The sequence below is a fragment of the Triturus cristatus genome, chromosome 10 (assembly GCF_964204655.1).
Source record: "Triturus cristatus chromosome 10, aTriCri1.1, whole genome shotgun sequence".
In the NCBI taxonomy this organism is placed as follows: Eukaryota; Metazoa; Chordata; class Amphibia; order Caudata; family Salamandridae; genus Triturus; species Triturus cristatus.
This window is the reverse complement of record NC_140593.1, coordinates 258,233,486-258,257,394: the sequence shown is the minus strand read 5'-3', so window position 1 is coordinate 258,257,394 and position 23,909 is coordinate 258,233,486. Positions and strand designations below refer to the sequence as shown.

At 43.0% G+C, this 23,909-nt stretch overlaps 1 protein-coding gene across 1 annotated transcript in view; it reads right to left on the bottom strand.

Moving 5' to 3' along the window:
- Positions 1-23,909, bottom strand: part of ABCB5 (ATP binding cassette subfamily B member 5) — an 837,677-nt gene that overhangs the window by 70,844 nt on the left and 742,924 nt on the right. Inside the window, exon 25 of the mRNA XM_085630938.1 lies at positions 2,510-2,666. Within this exon, the coding sequence (XP_085487064.1) occupies positions 2,510-2,666 (157 nt within the window). The remainder of the gene's footprint in view (positions 1-2,509; positions 2,667-23,909) is intronic.

Below are 23,909 nucleotides of genomic sequence, written 5' to 3'. Positions count from 1 at the left end.
TTCACTGAATGCACATGTTTAACATTACATGTCCTATTTTTAAATACTATGCATTGTAGTGGGTGGCACAATAGTTACTGCAGTACTGACATTTAACTTGCAGGCCCTGGGTAGAATTTACAACATTTAGGTAAGTTACGATAGTCAGTTAGGAGTAGGCCAATTTCAACATGTTGAAAGGGGAACCACAGTTAATTAACTACTGGTTAACAGGGGAATAAAGTTCTATAGCCAGAAAAAACAGTGAAGGAAAAAATCTCGGAAAACTAACCACCCCCATGCCATGAAAGTTCTCATCACTAATGTGAAAAAAACTGAAAGACCATGTACTTTGGTGTGGTCAGTCTGAGGGCGATGTTCCACTCTAATATCTAAGCCCTGTACGGAGCTGGACTACCTCAACAGTTTAGGATTCTCACCTCAAATTTTCATCGGCAATCTGTCAGTTCTGTGGTATTTCTAAATCTGGGATGAGTCCCAAACAGGTATGGTCTCAGTTTCTTCAATGCAAAGACCACTGAAAATGTTTTGCTTTTAATTGCAAAACACCTTTACTCTCAGGGTAGTAGCCTTCTGCTGATGAAGGTTACAGGTTGTTCCAGGCCCCCATCATTCAGCTATGGAAGGATCGCCCCATTACCATGCTTTGAAGCATCTCTCTGCACAAGGAATTCTTTACTGAAGTCAGATATCCAGCTTACTGGTGCTGAACACTTGGCTCTCTTCAGGGTGTCTTATGCCTTTCTGCACAACTCCTTCCAGCTCACCCTCTTTGTTTGATTCTGAAAGTCATCTCAGTGAGGGTGGCAATGATGGTTCTCCATCCCTTGTCAAATATTCTGTATTCCCCAATGAGGCCCAGAAATAATCTCATACGGGTCTGTGTACCATTGAGTTAGGTAATAATAAACATCTGTTATTCAGCGCAAAGAGGCCCATCAGGGTTACGTTACGTATTATAATATGTTGTTTTATATCATAAGTCGTTATATGTTGGTTTATCATTATGGTATTACTATTGTATGTCATCTTACTACTGTAATCTTTATTATTTTTACTGAATAAATTCAATACTGTGCAAAGACCAAGTGAGTACCTTTGGTGGAATTCTTCGTGGCAGAATTTCTGAATCCACTTTGCCTCTCACTCATCCTGCGGATTGATCCGTCATGATAGAACAGAAGTGTCAACACCTGTTGGGCATCTGCTGCACATCTGTCATCAATCTAAAGGTGCAAGTGGAAAGTGACAGAACTGACCCCCCAGAGACGCCAATAGTTGATATCCCTCTGCTACACTATCCACCAACATGATGGTAAAGGCTACACCTCTCAAATGAACTGCAAAACCTAGGACAGTTACATCCTGATGGCAGATTCCTATTGAATGAGCAATTCTGGTCCATGGGCCTGGCTAACCTCCCCAGACATATATTCATTCATGAGACTTAGAGAGGCTGTCATGTCCCATTAGGAGTCATTCTTCCTATTGTCAGAAGAATTCACCCTGCTGTCCCAAATGTATTGTGTCATGACTGCCGACGTCAGATTGCTATACTTTATAATGAATTCATCAGGCTGATACCCTCCCCGGAGGGTGCGGTCCGGTCACGGTGGGAGATGATCGGGGTATAGGAATTTTCCTTGCTTTTTGAACTTACGCTGTAGCCAAGTGAATTTGGAGTCTGTAAACTACTGACATCAGCTTATACCCTTCATCTTCTTATAGGGACTCTATTAGACCCCTGCCAGGATAAGTAGAATGGACCACATTAGGCAGTATGTTAACCATTGTGCTGGGGTATATAGCAGATGTGTCCAGTGCTGTGAGAAGACTGACTGCCCTCATGCTCATCCTGGGAAAATACTGAACAGACAAAGTTTAGTTGAGTGTGCTGATGCCCGGAATAAAAGAGTCACGTAGAGATACAACATTGCACAATTAACTCTAGGAGGCATATGCAGTGACGCAACCCATCAAGGCTAGACTGTAATATATCTGAGGGCCATTTAGAGAGAATTTGATCCATGCAGGTAAAATGGGAAAATGGAGGAAATCTCTGCTGATTGTAAAATACAATGCAGCTGAATATATATGGTGGGGTCAAGAGGGTCTGTGTTAAAAATGCATGTACCTCCCTCAGCCGTCTTATGAATCTCTTGCAGACCTGCTTGTGGAAGATTGCTGTCAAGCTATTTTCATATATATACAGTAGCTGAGCACCCCACCATGGACTGTCAATGTGGATCCAAGTGTTGATATCTGTTGTTAAACTGATACTCATCGTATGTGGAATGTAATTGACCAATGTTTCTGTGACTTTGACGTTATGTACTGCCTTGATTGCTATATTCTGTGCTATTACACAATTTTCTGCAAGGTTGTTGTTAACAACTTCAATAAACAGTGTAAAAAAGATGGAAGTGCAAACAACCTGATGAATATGAAAAAACAACAAGGATTGCTAAATTAGAAAAGCAGCAAAACAAGCTAAAAACAAAGTGCTTACCAATATTGTTCCTTCTTCACTGTAGCTGTCTATTAGTGGTTTCCTTTCAAAAAGTTTAGCAATTCGCTGAACGGCAACCTTTGCTTTACCAAAGTCTGGTGCAAGAACACTATACTGTCCGATACTTATGGCAGGAAACAAGGCAGTATTATACACACTGGAAAAATTTGCACAAATTAATCAGTTTTATTAAATATCACACGCATATATTTCTAAAGACAATCGTTCTCTTAATGGATTGAAATAGATTTAACAGTGCTAAATCAATATGCAACGCATATTAGCAGAAGATAAAATAGGTGTTTTTGCACAACAATAAAGACCATTGCAGCATGAAATAGAAAATCATGAATGATATGCCTGCTATGGTACAGAAGCTTTGGCTAAATGGATGAAAATGCTGTTCAAGATTACACACGTCTGCTATTAACACAGAAAATGGATGTTAAACTCTTCAAATCAAAGAGAGCAATTTTTATTGGATGCAATAATTGTTGTCTAATTTGGATTTATGGGATAAAGTCCCTCTGTCATACATTTTAAGGATGTTGCTTGTCACTGAGGAGTTCCATGAGCATATAGAGGAACGAGGCTAAAGAACGCGTTCCTTCATAAGGTCATTGGACTCCAATGTGACTTGTAATATCCTTACAATGTGTGTCAGGGGGAAATGTATTCCTTATAAAACATGGTCCCTCCATCATCCTTCTCACACATTGCTTAGATCCTTGGTGTGTTGCTATTTCATATGAAAGTGAGAGGATGTTTGCTGTCAATGAATTAAAAAAGTGCAGAATTAGACGCACTAAGCAGTTAAACATTTGTTGCAAAAACGTATTAAAAATTCAAATCAGTTTAATACAAGTCAGATAAAATAATGCTGTGAGGCAAAATGTGCAAAAACATGTTTGCTTAATTCTCTACTTTATGCTGATCACTGTTCATCCAGAAAAAAGAGCAGAAGAAGACAATGACACTGTCTTTTGCTGTTTAAACTGTAGGTTTAATTATGCTCTGTGAAATGTTGTTTACCCTAGCAGTCTAGCTGCTGACTCTGGCAACAGGCATTATGACGCCAGACATCAACAGCCATAAGTTAATGCAGTTGAAGAGCTCTGTTATTTCCTTATTATAGGTGACTACAGATGTAACAAGTCACCTGTAATAAAAGAACTAAGAAGGAATGGTGATATATTTTAGTACATCGTCTGCTGATCAAATTGGGTCCGCAAACCTGGACCATTCCCTGTTCCCTGGTGCTCGAGGACCTAGAATGAGGAGTCCATGAGGCAGGGTGAAACTCAGTCTTTTAAAGATCCTTCAGGGCTGGCATTGGACCCTGGTGTGACTCCAGGATGCAAGGTTGCTCCCTCACTTCACCTGTTGGTGATGTGATCATGCACCCTGTGATCTTGTTCATAAAATTGCTGGACTGCCCCATCATAAACCCCTTCTGGGAATCTATAGATTTGCCGTCACTACTTCCAGACACCCTAATTCTCCTCCATGACTATTAGGACATTCCCCATTTGACCCACCATGCTCGTCGATTGCTTGCACTGACCATACACCTGCCAAAATCTGTATTTTGTGACACTGGCACTCTCCACAATTTCCGTCACATGTGGAATGGCTTGCAGAGATGTACAAGATCACACCATATGAAAAGATAATTTACAATTTAATCGGCAAAGCAGATATTTTTCTTTTTATATGATCACCCTTTTTGCAAGGTGCCCTCCTTTGCCCCATAGTTCGATTAGACTTCATCATTACCATCATTGTACTCACCACCCCTCCCCGCCCCTTTATTTCTCCCCTTCTTTGCAGTTTCTATCTTTCTCCCCTTCTTTTTTCTCTGCACTTCTTCCTTTCCTCTCTTTACTTTCTTCCTTCTATCGCTTATTCTCTCATCAATCTCTTCCTTTTTTGTGGCAGTCTTAAATAATATATACAAGTACTGTTTGCTATTGGTGCATGTATCACGGTCAGCATTTGTATCTCTATATGGGTATAAGCTGGACTTGCCTGTCACTGTATTTGCTGTTAATTCTCAATTTAAAATGTTATCAATAAAATAATTGATACCCACAAAAAAGACATTTATTTATACAGGAATCACAGGCTCTCATGTATTATAAAGTTATATTTCTTTCCTATCCTAAGCACATTGCTTTTTTCACATAAAGGGAATATAGTTCATGTTACAGTCATGGCATTCTGCACATAATCTCCTAAATTCCGTTATAAAATAATGCTATTAACTAATGATCTGTTACCCGAAGCTACTTAAAAGCAATTTGATAGTGTGTTAAATTTGCTATAATTTGACTAATGATAAGAATTAATTTAACTCACACTGCTGCATTTACTGTTTATGTCACCGTATTCATTCACACTTTGGTAATTTGCCAATACATTGACAGCTAAATTACCAACCCACTATGCAAGAAGTATTTCCCCAGTACACAGAGCAATCCAGAAAGAATAGGCATTAGCAAAGCCAACAGGTCTGATTTGAAGTGAATATGTTTTGCATCTATGTATGGGTGGGTGAATCAGTGAAGGTATAAAATATTCCATGTATGGAAGGATGATTTGGCACACTATCTCACAGCTCACTTGTCATAGTCAACAAAACAGCAATGTATGCAATGTCGTTTTGGCATTTGGGAAACAAAAGATCTTATCCCCTCTTGGAAGGCCCAGTCGCATAACCAAGAATGTCCACTGTGTAAATATAAGCAAGAAACTTTGGTGCACATCTTCTGCATATGCCTGAAGTTCATGACAGAAATAAAAAAAACTGTTGAAAGCAATTTTTATAGATCTGAAAATCGGATCCGGTAGGCAAGCGGCAATCACTTGGTTAGGTGGCTCTTCTATCTCCCTGGTCTGCAGGGGGTAAATATTACTAAAGCAAATTTTAAAGCAATAGAACAATCTGGATTACTGGAGAATACCAAAGATTGCTTGTATTTTAGTAAATAGAGACCCATCACAATAATGTCTATCTCAAGACTACAACTTGCACAAAGCATTTGCACTTTCATAATGAAGAACGCTGGGATTTGATATTCGGAAAACTTTGAAGACCAAAGCAGTTGTCAATATCAATAATTTGACAAGATCTAGGCACTTGCAATCCTGAAGAAATCCAAAGATAACATATGCTTTAAAGGAAAACCTGTCAACATCACCATTGGAGACTCTAATCTCAAGATTCAAACTTGCATGAGGGACTTGCACTTTTACAAACAAGTAATACTGGGACAGGATCATGGGCGGATCATGGGGGGTTCATGCGGTGGCGATACATTATAAATATAAAAAAAATCATATAAATTTACCTTGCCACCGGTCAAGTCCCGCTTCTCTGCTCCTGCTTTCCTCTAGCACATTGAGGAACAGGAAGCAGGCCCTAATAACTAATCACAACGCTGCAGTGCAGCGGTGTGATTGGTAGGCACCTAGGCTTCCCTGACCAATCACAATGCTGCAGCAACTTTGTGATTGGTTTTGTGCGTCCTGGTTTGACGCTCAACCTGGGAATGGGGGCCTAGGCTTGTTCTCCATGCAGGCTGCAATGCCGCCTGCAGGGAGAAGAAAACATGAGCATGCTGGGTTTGAACAACCCGAGAGGGCCGACCAAACAGTCATTGCGCACTTGAGTGGGTAAACCACTCCGGCCCGCCCCGCTCAAACAGCAGATCAGCCCCACCCACTAACCCGACCGTAAAGCAGCAGGAAGCAGAACTAAAATGATAATAATGCATAGATATTATCATTTTAGGTTTCTGCTTCCCACTGCTTAAAAGCAGTGGGACAACACTCCTCTGCCATAGCGGAGGAGCCACCCCTGCACTGGGATACAATAATTAGAGAACATTCAAGACCATAGCAATTTCTGCCTCAAGATCTTAACTTGCTGCACTTCAAATCCCGGGATAACATCAGCTATTTACTTATCATTATTTCTTCAAAGAAGTTCAAAGATCAATTATATTAAACAACAACTATAGAATCTCTACCTACATGGGAGACAACTATCACTCAAAATTAATATGGTCTCTATTGCACTTAAAGTTTATAACACTTTTATAAATAATTCATTTAAGGTTTTACTGGTAGGCTTCTTTTTATATGAAAACAATCTGATACAACTGCCCAGGACCAGGTTTTATATGTAAAATAATTCTTTTTGTCTAAAAAACAAAATTCAATGAATGTATCTAAACACTTGAATAAAGGTATTATTATTAAATGAGCTGGTACACTAATGTATGAAGGGATGAGTGAATCAGCATATTGATGGCTGTTGGACTTGGCTCTTTTTGCAGGGTCATCCCTGAACTTTTTGCCTTTTTCCTGTATTTTTTCTGACCTGTTGTTGGCTGTTTTATGACTCTGGGCACTTTACCACTGCTGATCAGTACTAAAGTGCATATGCTCTCCCTATGTAAATTGATGTATGGATTAGTGATTCCATGATTGGCTGCTTTGGTTTACCAGTCAGACCCTAATACAGTGCACTGAGTGTGCCCAGGTCTTTTAAACCAAATGCTGCTAGTGGGCTTGCAGCACTGGTTGTGCCACGCACAGAAGCAGCCTGTTAAAGTGTGTCTAAGGCTTGCCATTTCAGAGCCTGTGTGCAGTCTGGTACTGCCATGCTGACTGGGCAAATGCACCCACTCGCCAGTCCCTAAACCTTCCCTTTTTTTTCATATAAGACAAGGGGCAGGGCAGGGTGCATTGTAAGTATAAGGTAGGACATGCCCTGGTGTGTTTGGCATGTCCTAATAGTGAATTACAACCATGTTCGTGTTTCACTATTGCAAGGCTACCTGTTCCCCATAGGCCAGAATGGGCAGTTTGATTATTACATCTTATAATCCTAACTGACTCAGGGAACATAGTAGAAATTCGAGTTTAGTATGCCTGAACTCAGAATGATAAAATACATCTTTTAGTGGAATTGGTTTTAACATTCTGTGTTTGAAAATGCCACTTTTAGAAAGGAGGTATTTTCTTGTCTAACCAGCCAAACCTGCCTCTGCTAGACTGTGTATTCCTTGTCTGGAGTTTGAGTGACAGGGGCTAGGGAATTCCAGGGGGCTGGGGAATTCCCGGAGACTGGGTGCGTCAGCACAGGGCTGAATAGAGAGATCTCCATGTAGATGGGTGGAAGGAGTTGCACCTGGGACCTGAATAGGGCTGTGCTTTCCCTCCACAATGCTGGCTCCACCTTCTGTGGTGCGTCTGATGTCTCTGCCCTGTATTGTGAAAGGAAAGAAGGAGTCATGTCAACAAAGTGCTCCAGGACTGACCAGAACTGGTTTGGACTAGGCAAAGGCCTCTCTTCCTTCAGAGAACAAAGAGAAACTGTGTATAAAAAGGGGACCCAGACCCAGGAACTTTAGATTACTTTGGGAAACAAGAAGAAACCTTTGCTGAGGAGTAGAACCAGAAGAGACTGAGGAAAGACTATCCCTAAGCTGAAGTGCTGCTTGGGGGATTGGCCTGCAGTGATTTCCTGACTGCCAAAGAAAGGACTTTGTGTGCACTTTATTCAACTTGTGAAGGATCTCCAAGGGCTTGGAAAAGAGCTTGCCTCCTGCTGAAGTCTCAGGGACAACAGACTTCACCCACCAGCTCCCCAAGAGTTCTTTGGAAGGGCCTACTGTTTTGCGAGGCTTTCTGAGGGACTGCGTGTCACAGGGAGCTGGGAGCGCGACTCACGAACAAGAAGCGTGTCGCCGAACTGCTGCTGCTGCTTCACAACACGAAGTGCCTCGCATCGCCAGAGAAGAGGATTGACATCACAGCAGATGCCGCCGCATCACCGGGAAGCATGTCGCAGAAAAATCGTTGAGCCATCGCAGGTCCACCGAAGCGCCTCGCATCGCCAGGGGAGAGGATCGACGTCGCAGCAGATGCCACCGCATCTCTGGGAAGCGTGTCGCAGGGCCTGTCGAGGCTCATCGCCAGAGAAGAGGACCGACCTCGCAGCAGACGCCGCCACATCACTGGGAAGTGTGTCGCAGGGCCTGTCGCAGCTCGTATCGTGAGGAAACATCTCCCATCACCGGAGAAGAGGATCGACGTCACAGCAGATGCCGCCGCATCACCGGGAAGCGTGTCGCATCAAGAAGAAAGCGCCATCTTTGTTTCTTTGCACCAGATCTTCAACGCATCACCGTCCTTGCAACACTTTCATTGTCTTGCGTTATGCATCTTAACCCTTTCTGTGCCCATGACGAGCTGGACTCGTCATGGAGCACAGTCGCGATGTGCCCATGACGAGTCCAGCTCGTCATGACACCCACCCACGGGGGAAGCGCTGGCGCTCCCCCCGTGAGTGGTCGATCCTTTTTGTTTTACTGAGAAGGCAGGGGAAGACCTTCCCCTGCCTCCCCCCGCCCCCCACCCCCACGTCATCAATGACGTCAGCGCGCGAGCCGCGCTGACGTCATTGGAGGTTTCCCCTTTGTTCTCCGTCGCGCAGGAAGCCATTTGCTTCCTGCGCAACGGAGAAGAAATAGGTGAGTTTTGGGGCTGGGGAGGGAGGATTTGAGTTTTAATTGTCTGATCAGTGGCGTAGCTAGGGTGGGGCAGTGGGGGCACTAATTTGGGGGAGGACAAAGGCATTCAGATGAGGCCTGCTTGCTTTCGTGGACGTTCGGAGACGGGCAGAGAAGGATTTGGACTCGGGTAATGTCCTCTTCTTTTTGTGCTGGCATCTGTCCCCCCTCTCTTCCTATTATTCCCTCTCTTTCTGTCTTGCTCCTCACTTACTGAAAACCATGACTTGAAGAAACGGTTCACAACCTCTATTTCCTTCTTTCATTTAGTTGCTTCCCTGTGAAATGGATCCAAAAAAGAAAGACACTCTTCCGAGAAATGCCCTTTTTCTGACATTTTTCTATTCCAAAGTGCAGCAGGATGGAGAGAAATAGAAGGTTTTAAATATGAAAATTAAAACATAACTAAATAAAGCAAGACAGAGGGGTTGCAAAGTGGCCAGATTGGTTTTATTTACATCCAAATAAATCAGCATCACTTTACAGAGTTTGCCAGTGAAGCGCTACTTTCGTATTCTCGTCTTTCTTTGAACAGCATTGTTGTTCCCAGGTGGGAAAGTGTACCATTCCTAGAGGTACTGCAATACCTGGTCGATGGGTGGATTGGAAAACACAATGTGTATCATGGCTCTGTGTTTATGGATGTGGTCTTTTTATACCATACTGCTTACGTTTTGTAAGGATATAAGCAATGGACATTGAAACAGTTCCCTTCAGGGCCCTCTAGTCATTTCCATAACTTTTCAGGTAAAACCACTCGCTGATTTCTGAATAGTGAGTGAGAGATCGTTAAGGTAACCATGTTGTTTCTGCTTACATTTCACATGCTTTACTTAATCTTGCATTCCGTATGAGTGGTTGCTTTTTTTTTTTTAGGCAGCATATTACTCTTATCAAGTGCATAAATTGAATTGAGCCACATCCAAGTGTTTATAGCGGGCACAATTAGATTATAGCTGAAGGCAGTGCGAGTTTCTCTCAGTGGGGAAGTATGGTGTTCAGTGGGGGAGAGGATGTGGCACTATGGCCAGAGCTGTCGAATTTGGAACTGGGGAACCGGGTTCAGCCTTCATGACCAGTCCACCAGACCACTGTACTGAGGGAGCACATTCCCATGCTAGACCTTAGAAGGCCCCACTAGACCTTAGAAGGCTTAATGTCTTAGCACAAGCAGGTGTACCCTAGTGGTGTATATTGTGGATTAACCTTGAAGGCCTGTCCACCACAATCCATACTGAAGTTCATCTCCAGTCTTGCGGGCAGGCCTACGAAGCAGCACACCCTAGAGCAACAGTGATCCAGTCGCTGTGACTCTGTCACTGAGGTCACATAATTCTTGAGCAGGTTAGGGCGATGTGAACGGTGTGACCTCACTGGGTACCTATTTCGGGTGGGTGCGTAGTGTTTGCAAGTATATTATGGTTTGCTGCCTCCTTCCTGGCCTCCAGCAATTTTCGGAAACAATAAAAATGCCATGATAACTTTGTTGATTAATGTTCTTCCTAGAGAGAGATGGAGTTTTGTCTAATGGAAGGGTTGACTCCTGGAAAGGTGGCACAGAGGGTTAATGTGCCTGTTGCAAAGAACATGTACCATGCAGATCACAAAGTGCACTGCTTTAATGGGGGGACCATGATGAATGGTCATTTAATGTCAGCTGTAGATGATGGATCCCTGAACAGTGTCATGTATGTGCATGTTTGCATTGTGCTGAGGGGATTACCAGGTAATTATTCATGCAGCTCTCTGATGGATGTCACATGCGGTTTTTCGGAGTCCCCAGATAGATCATGCAGTCTGTGTGTTCTATTTTGTACTGCCAGTCACTGGTGTATTCAACTGTGTAGCCTTGGACCGTGTCATGTATGTGCATGTAACTTGCATGATCGAGGTAACTATTAGCGGCTACACTACGTGTCTCTTGGACCTCTTTCAATTGGTCGCCGTCCTTTTTCCCCATCAACCCCCCCTCCCCAGGGGTGGCAATCTGAGAGATAGCCCCGGGCGCCACAAGCTCTAGCTACGCCTCTGCCCCCGATGTCTCTTTTATGCATTCCTGCTGCACGATCGTGCAATCGTGCAGCAGGAATGGCCACTAGCGGAAGTTTTTTTTTCATTTTTTAGGTTTGGGGTTGTTTGTGGGAGCCGTCCCTTAGGCAAGGGTGGCTCCCCTTATGGCCACATTATTTTTTTAATATTTTAAAGTGCAAACAAAATCAAAGAGGTAGCAGACGATACGTTACAAGAGGAAAAAGTGATGTGTGCATGTTACAAAAGAGTACAAAATACAAGTAGAGGTAAAATACTGCAATAAATGGCAGACACTCAGAAAACAAGAGCAAACCTTACGTTACATGAGGCAATGGTGGTAATTGTGCATGTATCAAAAGCAAACAAAATACAAGAGGTAGCAAACAATACGTTACAAGAGGAAAAGTGACATGTGTGCAAGTTTCAAAAGAGTACAAAGTACAAGTAGAGGTTTAAAAGTGCAATAAATGGCAGACACTCAAAACACAGGAACACACTTGGAAGGCACTTCTATCGGCATGGAGAACAGAATTTCCTATAATGTAAAGACTTCCTTCAGACAATAGAGCGGGCGTGAATTAAGTTTGGCAGTCTCTTTGCAGGAGGAGAACTTTGAGGTCAGTTTTGAAGGACTGGGAAGAGGGGGTGGTCCGGAGCTGAGGCTGAGTTCCAGATTCTCGCCGCGCTGCCTGTAAAGGATTGGGCCATCGATCTTTCCTTCTTGAAAGTGGGAGGTTCAAGCAATACTTTTTGCGCAGTACGTGATGGTCTAGAGCATTATATGCATATGTGACATTAATGTTTTTTTCTCCTTTTTATTCTAGTCTAAAGCTTTTGATTCCTGTTTCCGGTTTCGACAGTGGTTGTTCTGCAGTTTTGTGTAGTTGCATTTTTTTGGTAAGAATTTTTTTTTTTTGTATTTACTCCAAATGAGTAATATTGTAATGTTTGAATGAATTTTTTTTGTAAGTGATGTCATAATGGCAGCATATTTAGTTAGTGGTTTGAGCATAAAATTCTTTGCGATGTGTTTTGCATGGTCTTATGTGTAATTTCTTTTCTCTTTCTTTTTTAGTGGGATATTGTTGATCCATTCTGTGTCTGTGCAGAGTAGGTGGTGGTGAGTAGTTTAGCTGCCTCTGGCAAGTGAGTGGTATTGTTTTGGAGTATACATGTGTTTTTGATAAAGGTGCTTTTTGTTTATTACTTATTTTACAAAGTGTTTGCTGTTGTTGACTTGTTTGACAAGTTACCTCTATTAGTAAGCATTATGGCTAGCCGTAGAATGACTGCTCAACAGGTGGTTGGTATGCTTCTTGAATCTTCCTCTGAGCATGATTATGAGACTGACAGTGCGTCTGAGGGAGAGGAGGGAGGGGAAGATTCTGGCAGTGAGTTTTCTCTCCACATGGAATCATCGGATGATGAAGGTACTCTCAGTGCAGATGAAGGTACTCTTGGTGTGGATGAAGCAACTCTCAGTGCGGATGAAGTGCCTGTTTTAGAGGAGGAAACTGCTGTGCCGATGGTGCAAGAGGCATCTGGATTGCAGTCTGAGGCTGCTAGGCTTCCTACTGGAAGTGATGGACTTTGGGTTGATCCAAACATGGTGCAGCCGGTGTTGCCTGCCTTTAGCTGTGATGCAGGGTGTAGAGTGGACAACAGTGACAAACTTAGGCCCCAGTCTAGAGCTACTCGGTGACTCCCACAAATCTGGAAGAGATTAAGAAGTTTTTGGGTTTGACTTTATTGATGGGTGTGGTAAGGAAGCCAAACTTGGCTTCATATTGGTCTACTAGCCCCTTGTTGGCAACTGCCATATTTCCTGCAGTTATGACTTGTAATCTGTATTTACTTTTTCTTCATATGCTGCATTTTGTTGATAATTCTATGGCGTTGCCACGAGATCACCCTGGCTGTGACCGTCTTTTTAAGATTCTGCCCGTTCTTGATCACTTTGTAGATCGATTTTCTGAGATCTATACTCCAGGGAAAGAAATATCTATTGATGAGTCTCTGGTTTTGTTCAAGGGCCGTTTGGTTTTTAGGCAGTACATCCCTAGCAAAAGGGCACGCTATGGAATTAAGCTGTATATGTTGTCTGAGAGTAGGACAGGATATGTTTTTAATTTTCGTGTGTACACTGGTAGAGATTCTACCCCCAGGTTGTCCGTCCACTTTTGGAGTTTCAGAGAAAATTGTGTGGGATCTTGCTAGAAGACTGTTTAACAGAGGCCACCATTTGTACCTTGATAACTTCTATACTGCTGTGCAATTCTTTAAGGAATTTTATAAAGTGGACACTTTTGCATGTGGCACAATCCGCTCTAACCGTAAAGGTTATCCGAAAGAGCTTGTTTGCAAAAAACTTCAGAGGGGGCAGTGCAGTTCCTTGCGTAGTGATGAACTACTAGCTGTAAAATTTGTGGACAGGAGGGATGTGTACATGCTGACTACCATCCATGATGACAGTACTTCACCTGTGGGTGTTTGGGGTCAGGTTGCTGAAGTGCGCAAACATGTGTTCATTCTAGACTACAATAAGCACATGGGTGGTGTTGACAGAGTAGATCAGAGGCTGGAACCTTACTCTGCTATTCGGAAGGCTTATGTTTGGTTAAAGAAGTTGGCCATCTATTTCTTCGAATTAGCAAGTTTCAATGCTTTTATTGTGTTCAAGGAGTGTTCTCCTGCGTCAAAGTTGACATTTCTTCAGTTTCAGCACTCTGTGATAGCTAGCCTTGTTGTTGTGGAACAGGCAAGTGTTCCTAGAGTTGGAGTGGTGGAGGATGTGGCTCGATTGAAAGATCGCCACTTTCCTGATTACATTCCTCCCACATCTTCAAAAGATTTTCCCACTAGGAGATGTAGAGTCTGTTGGTGAAGAGGTACGCGGAAGGAGTCTCGTTATTTCTGTCCCGGGTGTCCTTCTAATCCTGGGCTGTCTATGCCTGCTTGTTTTAGAGCGTACCACACGCAAAAGAAATTTTGGGAGCTTCCATGAGTGGTAAAGTGAACTGCCTGGTCTGTATTGTTTACAAAAAAATATTCTGATTCAAGGTTGGCATTAGTGCAATGTATTTAGTTTCAGATTTTGTATTTATTTGCAATTTGTTTGTGTTTTTTTGTATATAAAATCCTAAATGTGATGGTGGTGTGTGTAGATTGGCACTTGGCTGGAGGTGTGTGTGGACTGGTGCTTGGCTGGCAGTGTGTGTGTTCTGGCACTTGGCTGGCGGTGTGCGTGGACTGGTGCTTGGCTGGAGGTGTGCGTGGACTGGCGCTTGGCTGGCGGTGTGCGTGGACTGGCGCTTGGCTGGAGGTGTGCGTGGACTGGCGCTTGGCTGGAGGTGTGCGTGGACTGGCGCTTGGCTGGCGGTGTGTGTGCACTGGCGCTTGGCTGGCGGTGTGTGTGGACTGGCGCTCGGCTGGCGGTGTGTGAGTAGTGACTTGCTGCTGGTCACTCCACACACTGCTAGCTGAGCGCCACTCCAAGCAATCCATCAGTTTGTGTAGTTGCTGTGTCAGGAATGTGGGCGTGTGGAAGTGATGGGCCCTTGAATGGCGCTGTCTGCTGGTGTGAGTGTTGTAATGTGATGGGCTCGCGGCTGGCGGCGTGAATGTTTTGTATATGTCACACATATGAAAGGTGTATGAATGGCCTGTAAAGAGGTTGGTGCCTTGTCGTGTCTTTACAGCTCACGAGCTGTGAGTCAATGGTTCAGTTTCTCGTCCTTTCAATTATTAATAGTGCATTTGATTTTTGTGAAATCACTTGCTAATACAATTGTATATACTGAACCATTACTCACCCTCGTGCCAAATCCAACCAGTATGGCTGTGCAGTAATATTTGTCTTTTTTGTCTTCCTGAAGCAGGGTGTACCTTGTCCCTTTTTGAGAATGTTGTGATGTGTTGGTTTTGTGCCTGGTGGTGTGAATGGTCTTGTGTGTATCACGTATGAAAGGTGCGTGAATGGCCTGTAAAGCGGTTGGTGCCTTGCCGTGGCTTTACAGCTTACGAGTTGCGAGTCATTGGTTCCGTTTTTTGTCCATTTAATTATTGACAGTGCATTTCATTTTTGTGAAATCTCTTGTTAATAAAATTTAATATACTGAACCATCAATCGCCCTCATGCCAAATCCAACCAGTATGTGTGTGTGTTTGAGGAATAGATGGCTGTGCAGAAATCTTTGTCTTTTTAGTTTCTCTGCCAAGGTGTATGTTCCATGTAGGAATAACCCACCAACTGTAGATATTGTTGTAAACCCATGGGAGTTCATGGTGATATCTCTCTTGTGAATTCCAAAAAGTTATTTTATCCACAATGTCCTGCAAACCTCAAAATGTCTGTCACATTTTCCTTGCAATATTGTGCCGAAATTCTCACGCTGTAGAAACAAACAACTAATTATGTCAAAACGATCTGGTTTTGCAAGGGGGTCAACTGTCTTTTTGGCCCATGCTTGGCGGCCATCTAGGGAAACCTACCAAACCCACACATTTCTAAAAACTGGACACCCGGGGGCTTCCAGGGAGGTAAGTTTTGCGTGGACCCCCCAACGATTCCGTACCCAGAATCTCCTGCAAACCTCAATTTTAGCTGAAAAAAATCACTTTTTTCACACATTTTTGTGTCGGAAAGTTGTGGCATCACCGGGCTCATTAAAATTTCCTACCACCCAGCGTTCCACCGGGTCTCCCGGTAAAATTGGTGCTTCACTTGTGTGGGAGGCCCAAGTTCCCGCAACAGGCAAGCGCCCAAAACGTAGTGAGACAACATCAAAATTGCCTATCTCAAAACCACCTGGTTTTGTAAGGGGGGTCACTTGGGTTTTTGGCCCGGTGCTCGGCGGCCATCTAGGGAAACCTACCAAACCCACACATTTCTGAAAACTAGACACCCGGGGACTTCCAGGGAGGTGAGGTTTGCGTGGATCCCCAACGTTTCCTTACCCAGAATTCCATGCAAACCTCAATTTTAGCTGAAAAAATCACTTTTTTCACACATTTTTGTGTGGGAAAGTTGTGGCATCACAGGGCTCACTCAAATTTCCCACCACCCAGCATTCCCCCAGGTCTCCCGGTAAAAATGGTGCCTCACTTGTGTGGGAGGCCCAAGTACCCGCGACAGGCAAGGGCCCAAAACGTAGTGAGGCGACATCAAAATTGCCTATCTCAAAACCACCTGGTTTTGCAAGGGGGGTCACTTGGGTTTTTGGCCCGGTGCTCGGTGGCCATCTAGGGAAACCTACCAAACCCACACATTTCTGAAAACTAGACACCCGGGGGCTTCCAGGGAGGTGAGGTTTGCGTGGATCCCCCAAAGATTCCTTATCCAGAATTCCATGCAAACCTCAATTTTAGCGGAAAAAATCCCTTTTTTCACACATTTTTGTGTGGGAAAGTTGTGGCATCACTGGGCTCACACAAATTTCCCACCACCCAGCGTTCCCCCAGGTCTCCCGGTAAAAATGGTGCCACCAAGTGAACTATTGCAGAACTATTGAAAAGTGTTTGCATTTTACCACCAACATTAGCTAGAGGTGGGCAAGCCAACAAATTAACAGGGAGAGCCGAGGCAGAACTGAGCCAAGGGCCTGACTTGGATCTTAGACGCTGTGCAAGATCCAAGCACTGAAAATATGGGTTATGTAAATCGTATAACAAACAACGTAAAATATGCTAACGTGTCTTCAAAGTTGAAAGTTGAAAAAAATCATTAACTTTTTAAGAGGGCACATTAAAGCACTGCACTGAGAAGTACTTATTAAAAGTGATAGTTTTCTACAACTGAACTCACATATTTAGAAGTGTTTTTGTATATGATAATGAATCAAAAATACATTTGGTGAAATAAGATGTTTGCTTAAGTTCACATAATTTAAGTGGGGAAGCTGCGATTTGTTCAGGTTTTCTGGTTTCAATCTGTACAACTCAGCCAGGGTATCTATTTGTCTTTTCTTATGTAAAAGCTTTGATGTTACCGCTTTGTGATTTCTCCTGCAGTTTTTAAAATACAGCGAGAACTCAACCCAAAGGTATTGGAGTGCTTTACACAAGCACCAATTACATTACACAAGGTCACACGCATTGTTTATAGGCATGAGGGGAGTTTATGTGAGTTGCCCAGAATCACGGGATATTGAGCCTACGCTGAGATTTTAACCTGGTTCCCCAGTTGCACAGTCAGCAGATCTGGCCTAATACTGCATCCCTAGTAGAGGGAGAAAGGCAAGCAGAAGCAACATGAAAGCACAACTCGTTATGGGCTCAAAGTTCCAACAGGACCTCGAGCCATGCCAGAGCCAAGCTTCAGGCTCGAGTCTGGCTCAAGCTTTTAGAGGCTCACCCACCTCTACTTTTAGAATATATTTCCTCTTCACTGGTTGTTGTGGGGCTGGCATGTTAATTGTTGGAAACCTTTAGGTTACTAAGCTCTGCCCTTGTTTTCTGTGGATATAGGACAGTTAATTAAATATAATGTACAAAGAGGCTTCCTCTTCAATAAGGATCATTTACGTAGATTCTGCAGAGTAGGCTACCCTAGCAGAACACCACAACGACGAAAGAGAATTTCATACCACATGACAATTAATTTGCTCTACGATGCATGACAGGCACATTTGACCTTGTATGTGTGTCTGTAATTATGTAAATTGTGTCAGCAATATCAAATGGTTTAATGTGATGATGAAGTGGGATGAACACCTGCCCATTTCCATAGATCAGATATATTCTTGGGAGACAAATAAAGCCGACTCTAAACTGATCTAAAATGAGTGCAGTACAGGTTCTCCATAAAAGCATGTGGTAGAACAATATATTTTTAAAAATGTGATGTGTAACAAAGCAACTGATCTCTGTGGCAACATGTGCATCAGAAATGGATATTTTAAAGCATGCCATGAAATGTTAGCGTGTCATGCAGTGTCAAAAAATTTTACTCTGTCACGTAGAACGCTCACATGCGGTAACTGTGTAAGGATATGGGTTATACAATTCTTCAAGTTTATTGCTTTTCGGTGATCTGAAATATATACACCCATGAACAATTGAAAATAAAACATATCACACATATGATGTATGAAAGTGCATGGTAGAAGAGGTATGCATCCAGAATACTAAAACCAGAATTTAGATAGGATGGGTGGGTGGAACTCATGGAGTTTCACTCCCTGGAGTTACACGAAAATTCTCTGAGATTCCGTGGAGTGGGTGAATCAGCACGACGCTGCTTGTGTTGATTTTTAGCAGCAGGTGCTTGTTCCGCGCTGAAAATCAACACAAACTGCACCACGCGGCACGCCAGAGGGCATTGCTTCTTTGCTGCTGCTCGAGTAGATTTTCTCCTTGAGCAGCAACTTTCTCAATGCGAATCGAAGTGGCAGCCTGTGTTGAGAAAATGTCACTGAGTGGATTATAGCACGCAGAAATCGTGCTAGGGAATGACGATACTTGATTGCACTCGCCAAATTAATATTCACTAGCTGCGTGTGAGAAAAACCTCTGCCATGCTGCGATTGGTGGAATTTTGAAGGAATTCCACGTTACGCTTGTAACAGCAGAGCAGAACTGATCATCCACCATTAGTCGACAGCACAGAATATCCTGCACAAAATATGGAAATGGAAATATCAGCATTAGAAAGTTTACGCCACCAACCCAGTTTCCCTGAACTGGATGCCTCCTATATCCCGGTAAAACCCCAGCCCTATTTTGAGCAAGCCTTGAAAGTTCAAGCTCAGAAGAGAATCTCATATATGAGACTTCTTGTACTACCATCTTGGGTTCAGTGGGACAATCGCTTGTCGTTTATGTAGCTACCAATGCAAATCCTGGCTTCACCTACTGTGCTGCTGTCCAAAGATGGCTAGCGAGCGACATCGCTTGGTAATCCCAATCTGCAGGACTCATGGCCTTAGACACTGCAGAGAAGTCTCAGACCAATGCTTCTCTGCCAACACAGCACAAACCGCTGCCAGACTAGTGAAATTCACTGACTCAATTTGGATCGCTCTTACAAATACCACTAAAGCCGCCAGCAGTAATTAGCTGGCCATCGAGCCAGAGACACAACAATTAAATGGCATGCACAGCAAAGATATAGTCCTGTGCACACAAAATTCTTTAGAGTTCTGCATCAGTCTTTACCTAGCACGACTTCCTGTCATACAAGGAAACGCAATCGACCAAGACCAGAAGATCAACCACATCAGACAAGTCAACTCACGCATCCGGTATTAAATCGGGGAAAATACCTGCTAATGCTGTTCTAATTGTTTTTATTCACAACCAATGCTGGGACAGTTAACACAAAGGTTTCGCTCTAGCGCTGCAAATGCTCATTAATCCACTGGGTTAAAGGGCCCACTCTAAGGATGAAAGAATTGGGTCCATAGACGCAGTTGTTATCCTTATGCACTAGCACTTTAGATTTAGCCTGGGCTACTGCTTTTATGATTTTATAGATTTTAGTGAATCCAGATATCCCAGGTAGAACATTCACGCTGGCCTCTTTTTCCTTCTTTCAGTTTTCTTACCTTATACATGAAAATGAAGCATAGTGGAATGATTTTAACTAATTGAACAATAAAGAATGTCTGACACTCAAGAGGTAGGTATAGATTTTCTATATCTAACTCCACACATATGCACCTTGGTGATATATAGATCTTTAAAGTATGTAGATGTGGAGTTTTGAAGAGTAAATCTATGCTTCCTTATATGTACTTACTTTTCAATATTTTGTCCCTCAATATTCTTCCCACAATTTTTTTATAGGCGAAATTCTGAAAGTTGAAATTGAGTATTAGAACCGGTTAGGTTAATGAAAAGAACAGTGAATAATTGGAATGCAAAGAGCAAAGTGTTTTAAAATGTTTGACTAGTGCAGTCCATGTGGCATTAGCCTTTCAGAATAGTAGGACCAGTGTCATATGACTAGGATAATTGTTGAAGATATTAGTAGTTTGGCATCTTCGTAATAAAATCAATGTAAAGAATGCACAGAATTTGCAAATAAAACCCACTCCATTCCAGCAATAATGTGTAAACGACATGCACAATATCAGGCCCTTAAAAGGATGCTTCATCACTAGTTGATAAAGTTGCCACTTCAAGTGGGAGATGCTGTAGGAAATAATCTTTTGCGTGGTATACGCCTAAACGAATATTAAACTTACCTAGGAGACCCTAGTGTATGGTACAGGGTGTACCCAGGGCCTGTAAGGTAAATGCCACTAGTGGACTGCAGCACCTATTGTGTCATCAACTACAGTGACCACAGAAACATGGCTACAGACATTTCAATGTAGCCTGACAGTAGCAGTGTAAGTGCTGCAATTTAGCTTGTTAAAATAAACCTATTTGCCAGGTAAACACTTTCTTTTAAACATTATTATGTCACCCCTAAGTAGCCGACAAAGCAGGGTGCCAAGTATTCAAAAGTTGGACATGTAGATATTTCATGTTAAAGCTGTCCTCACAGTGACTAGTATCTAAAAGGCATTTTTACTGCAGCATGTCTGGATGTTACATAGAGAATCAATGGAATGCACTATTAAATGTATTAACGTTATATTTGACAAGTAAACCCATATAACCACCATTCCATAACTCTTTGTAATATTTAATAATGTCCCATGTCAATGGTGAAGTTCGATTTTATAATAAATATTAAGGAAAATTCAGTATATAATGTTATCCTTTCCATGCTCGAGGCTTCTGAAGGCTAATTTGCATTAGCCTCCAGCTGCTGCCCTCTATGTGCTCAAGCCCTGAATGAGGTGAGAAAACTTCTCCAAAAGCACAGAAAATGGCCTGGGTGTAGGGAGGAATTTTTTTTCTCTGGCAGAATGACCTGGTAGGCTGTGCCCAGAAACATCATTTACTTCAGAGAGACCTCCCCTGTCAAAGACAGATAAAACCTGGACTGGCACCTCTTTGTGTTTCATTAGTGAGACCACAGGGTGGGAAAGATGCTCAATTCCATGGCCACATACTTGGAGTAATGAGTTCGGGAGAAAGTGATGCCTCTCACTTCCAAGTTGGAGGTGCGCACAATTATACTTGGACCTATTGAGGTCTTATTTACATTTGATCTGTTCAATAAAGAATTCCATCCAATTCAATCCAACTTTGCATTCATATCTTTTATTTCATTTCTGTTTTTCATATTGTGATATTTTCACATCTCTTTAGTGAAGAAACATATTCGTTTTGCATATTCACACAACCCAATGCATTTCGGGTCAACAAAAAAGACCCTTCTTCAGGGGACTGAAACGGAAAAATAAAGAAAATATAATGAGCTATTCAGTAATATACTCTTATTATTTACATATTCAACTCTGTCCAATGTATTGATAAATTAATGTATTCAATGAACCTTAATGCAATTTGTTCCCCAAGTCTCATATATTATAATTTTCATTATTCTTTGATGTTTAAACTGGTGAGGTTTTAAAGTTGACTCCTATCTGTATCATGACGAAAAGAAAAGAACTGGTTGCTGCGCTACCCTATAACTTGTAAACGTGAATGTGAAAAAATGGTCTAGATCAAGTTAAACGTGTTGTGCTCGTGTTTGTTCCATTTTAGTAACGGCTTGCTATTATATACTGTTGGTGACCAAATATTCAATCTATAAAGCGAAGAAAGTGAAATAGCGTGGCAATACTTAACAAAACCTTTAGGTTACTTACTTCCGTGTGTGGCAAAACTCCCGCCTCTCCCTCTGTCAATCCGGGTTCTGTTTACGATTGAACGTATGCCTCCGGTATTTATGTGTGACTTAATTGGTTGAGAGCGCGCTGACGAGGACAAGGGAGAAAGGCTGCACCCTCTTGAAGCTAGGTATAGAGGGGCTCATGTGATTTTTCACAGTAAGGCACACAGGACATGCTACAGACGTTGGTAGTGGGAACTTTTTCCCCATTGGTTTGGGAGGATCCAGGAGTCACCCCACCCACAAGTTGGTACTAGGGGCAATTGTGGCATTCCCAGTACCATTCTCAGTACACTATCTTAACCTGAAGATCAGAAGAAGACTGGACTTGCTATCTGTGACCTGAGAGGAACCCTGAAAGGTTGTACCAGAATCCCTTTTGTATCCAGGACTAAAAAGTTGACTTCAATGGGCATAAGGCTGACCTCCTGTTTAAACTACAGGGACCCAACTAGCTAAAACATGCGGTGGGAATGGAATCTACATGTGCTAATTAAAGTTTTATATTGTGCCAGGACTGGGAAAGCTCATTTCAAGGAGAAAAACCTTGAATTTAAAGGAACAAATTATGAATGGAATGCTGAACAATGCAAATATTCACCCCAGTCACAAAGATTGGGTTTAACCCATTTTTCTTTTAGTCACCAACCACCCCAGTTTGGAGACAGCCATAAGCAAATCAGTCTTGATCCTGCTACTCATGGAAACAGTCCAGCCTGAACTGCCAAGACAGGTCCTCCCTGGACTAGAAACAAGCCTACTGGGACTGGTTTCGGGGCATGGCCCTCATCAGCCAGGTTAGCTTGAATCCAGTGGCACAATGAGCACAGGGATCAAGTATGGGCATACCCTTCCCTCAGGCCGACATAAGCGAAACAAACAAATGATGAGTGGAATGCTGAACAATTCAAACATTCACCCCCAGTCACAAAGATCTAGGTTTAATCCATCGTTCTTTTGCTCACCACAACGCCCCATTTTGGACCCAGCCATATGCAAATCAGTCCTGACCCTGCTCCTCATGGAAACAGTCCAGCCCGAACTGCCAAGCCAGGTCCTGCATGGACTGGTACAATCATACTGGTAATGGTTTCTTGCATGACCCCTCATCAGTAAGGCTATTTTGAATCCAGTAGCACAGTGAGCACGGGACCCACGTCTGGGCATAACCTACCCATTTAGGGTGACAAATCAAAAGGAACAAATTATGGATGGAATGCTGAAGAATGCAAACATTCACCCCCAGTCACAAAGATCTGGGTTTAATCCATTGTTCCTTTGCTCACCATGCACCCGTAGTTTGGACCCAGCCATAAGTATATCAGTCTCGACCCTGCTCCTCATGGCAACATTCCATCATGTACTGCCTGGCCAGGAACTTCCTGGACCAAAAACAAGAATCCTGGGACCAGTTTCGAGGCATCACCCCTCATCAGTAGGGGCAGCTCCTCCATTAGGGCAGAGGAGCGTTGTCCTAATGCTTTCTCGCAGTGCGAGAAGTAGAAACATAAAATGGTAAAAGAACCATTTTATGTTTCTGCTTCTCGCACTGCGAGAAAGCACAAGTGCCTGGTTGTGGACGGGCAGGTCTGCTGGAAAGCAGGGGTGGAGTGGCTAGCCCAATGCTGTGGGCCCAGTCATGCTCGCTCTCCCTTTTCTCTATGTAGGCAACTGCATGCAGCCTACATAGAGAAAATGGCCTCCCCAGAGGCGCACGGCTGGGCACCGTCCGCACAAATCACAACGTTGCTATTGCTGCGTTGTGATTGGCTTAGGGAAGAGGAGGGAGGCTGCCTGTGGGTGGCTGCTTCCTGTTCAGGAGAGCAGCAGGAAAACGTGGGAGTCGAGACCTGGCCAAGAGCTGAGGAAGCACGGGACTCAGGGGAAGGTAAGTTTTATTTTGTTTTAATTCAAAATCCCATAATCTGGCAGTGTAATTTCAACTGCTTATGAGATAGCTTTGTGGGTTATTGTGCATGCTACACAGATTTGTCTGTAACCAAAAACCATGGGATTGAATGCGGACCACTTTCTCTGCTGATTTGTATTCCTAATAATG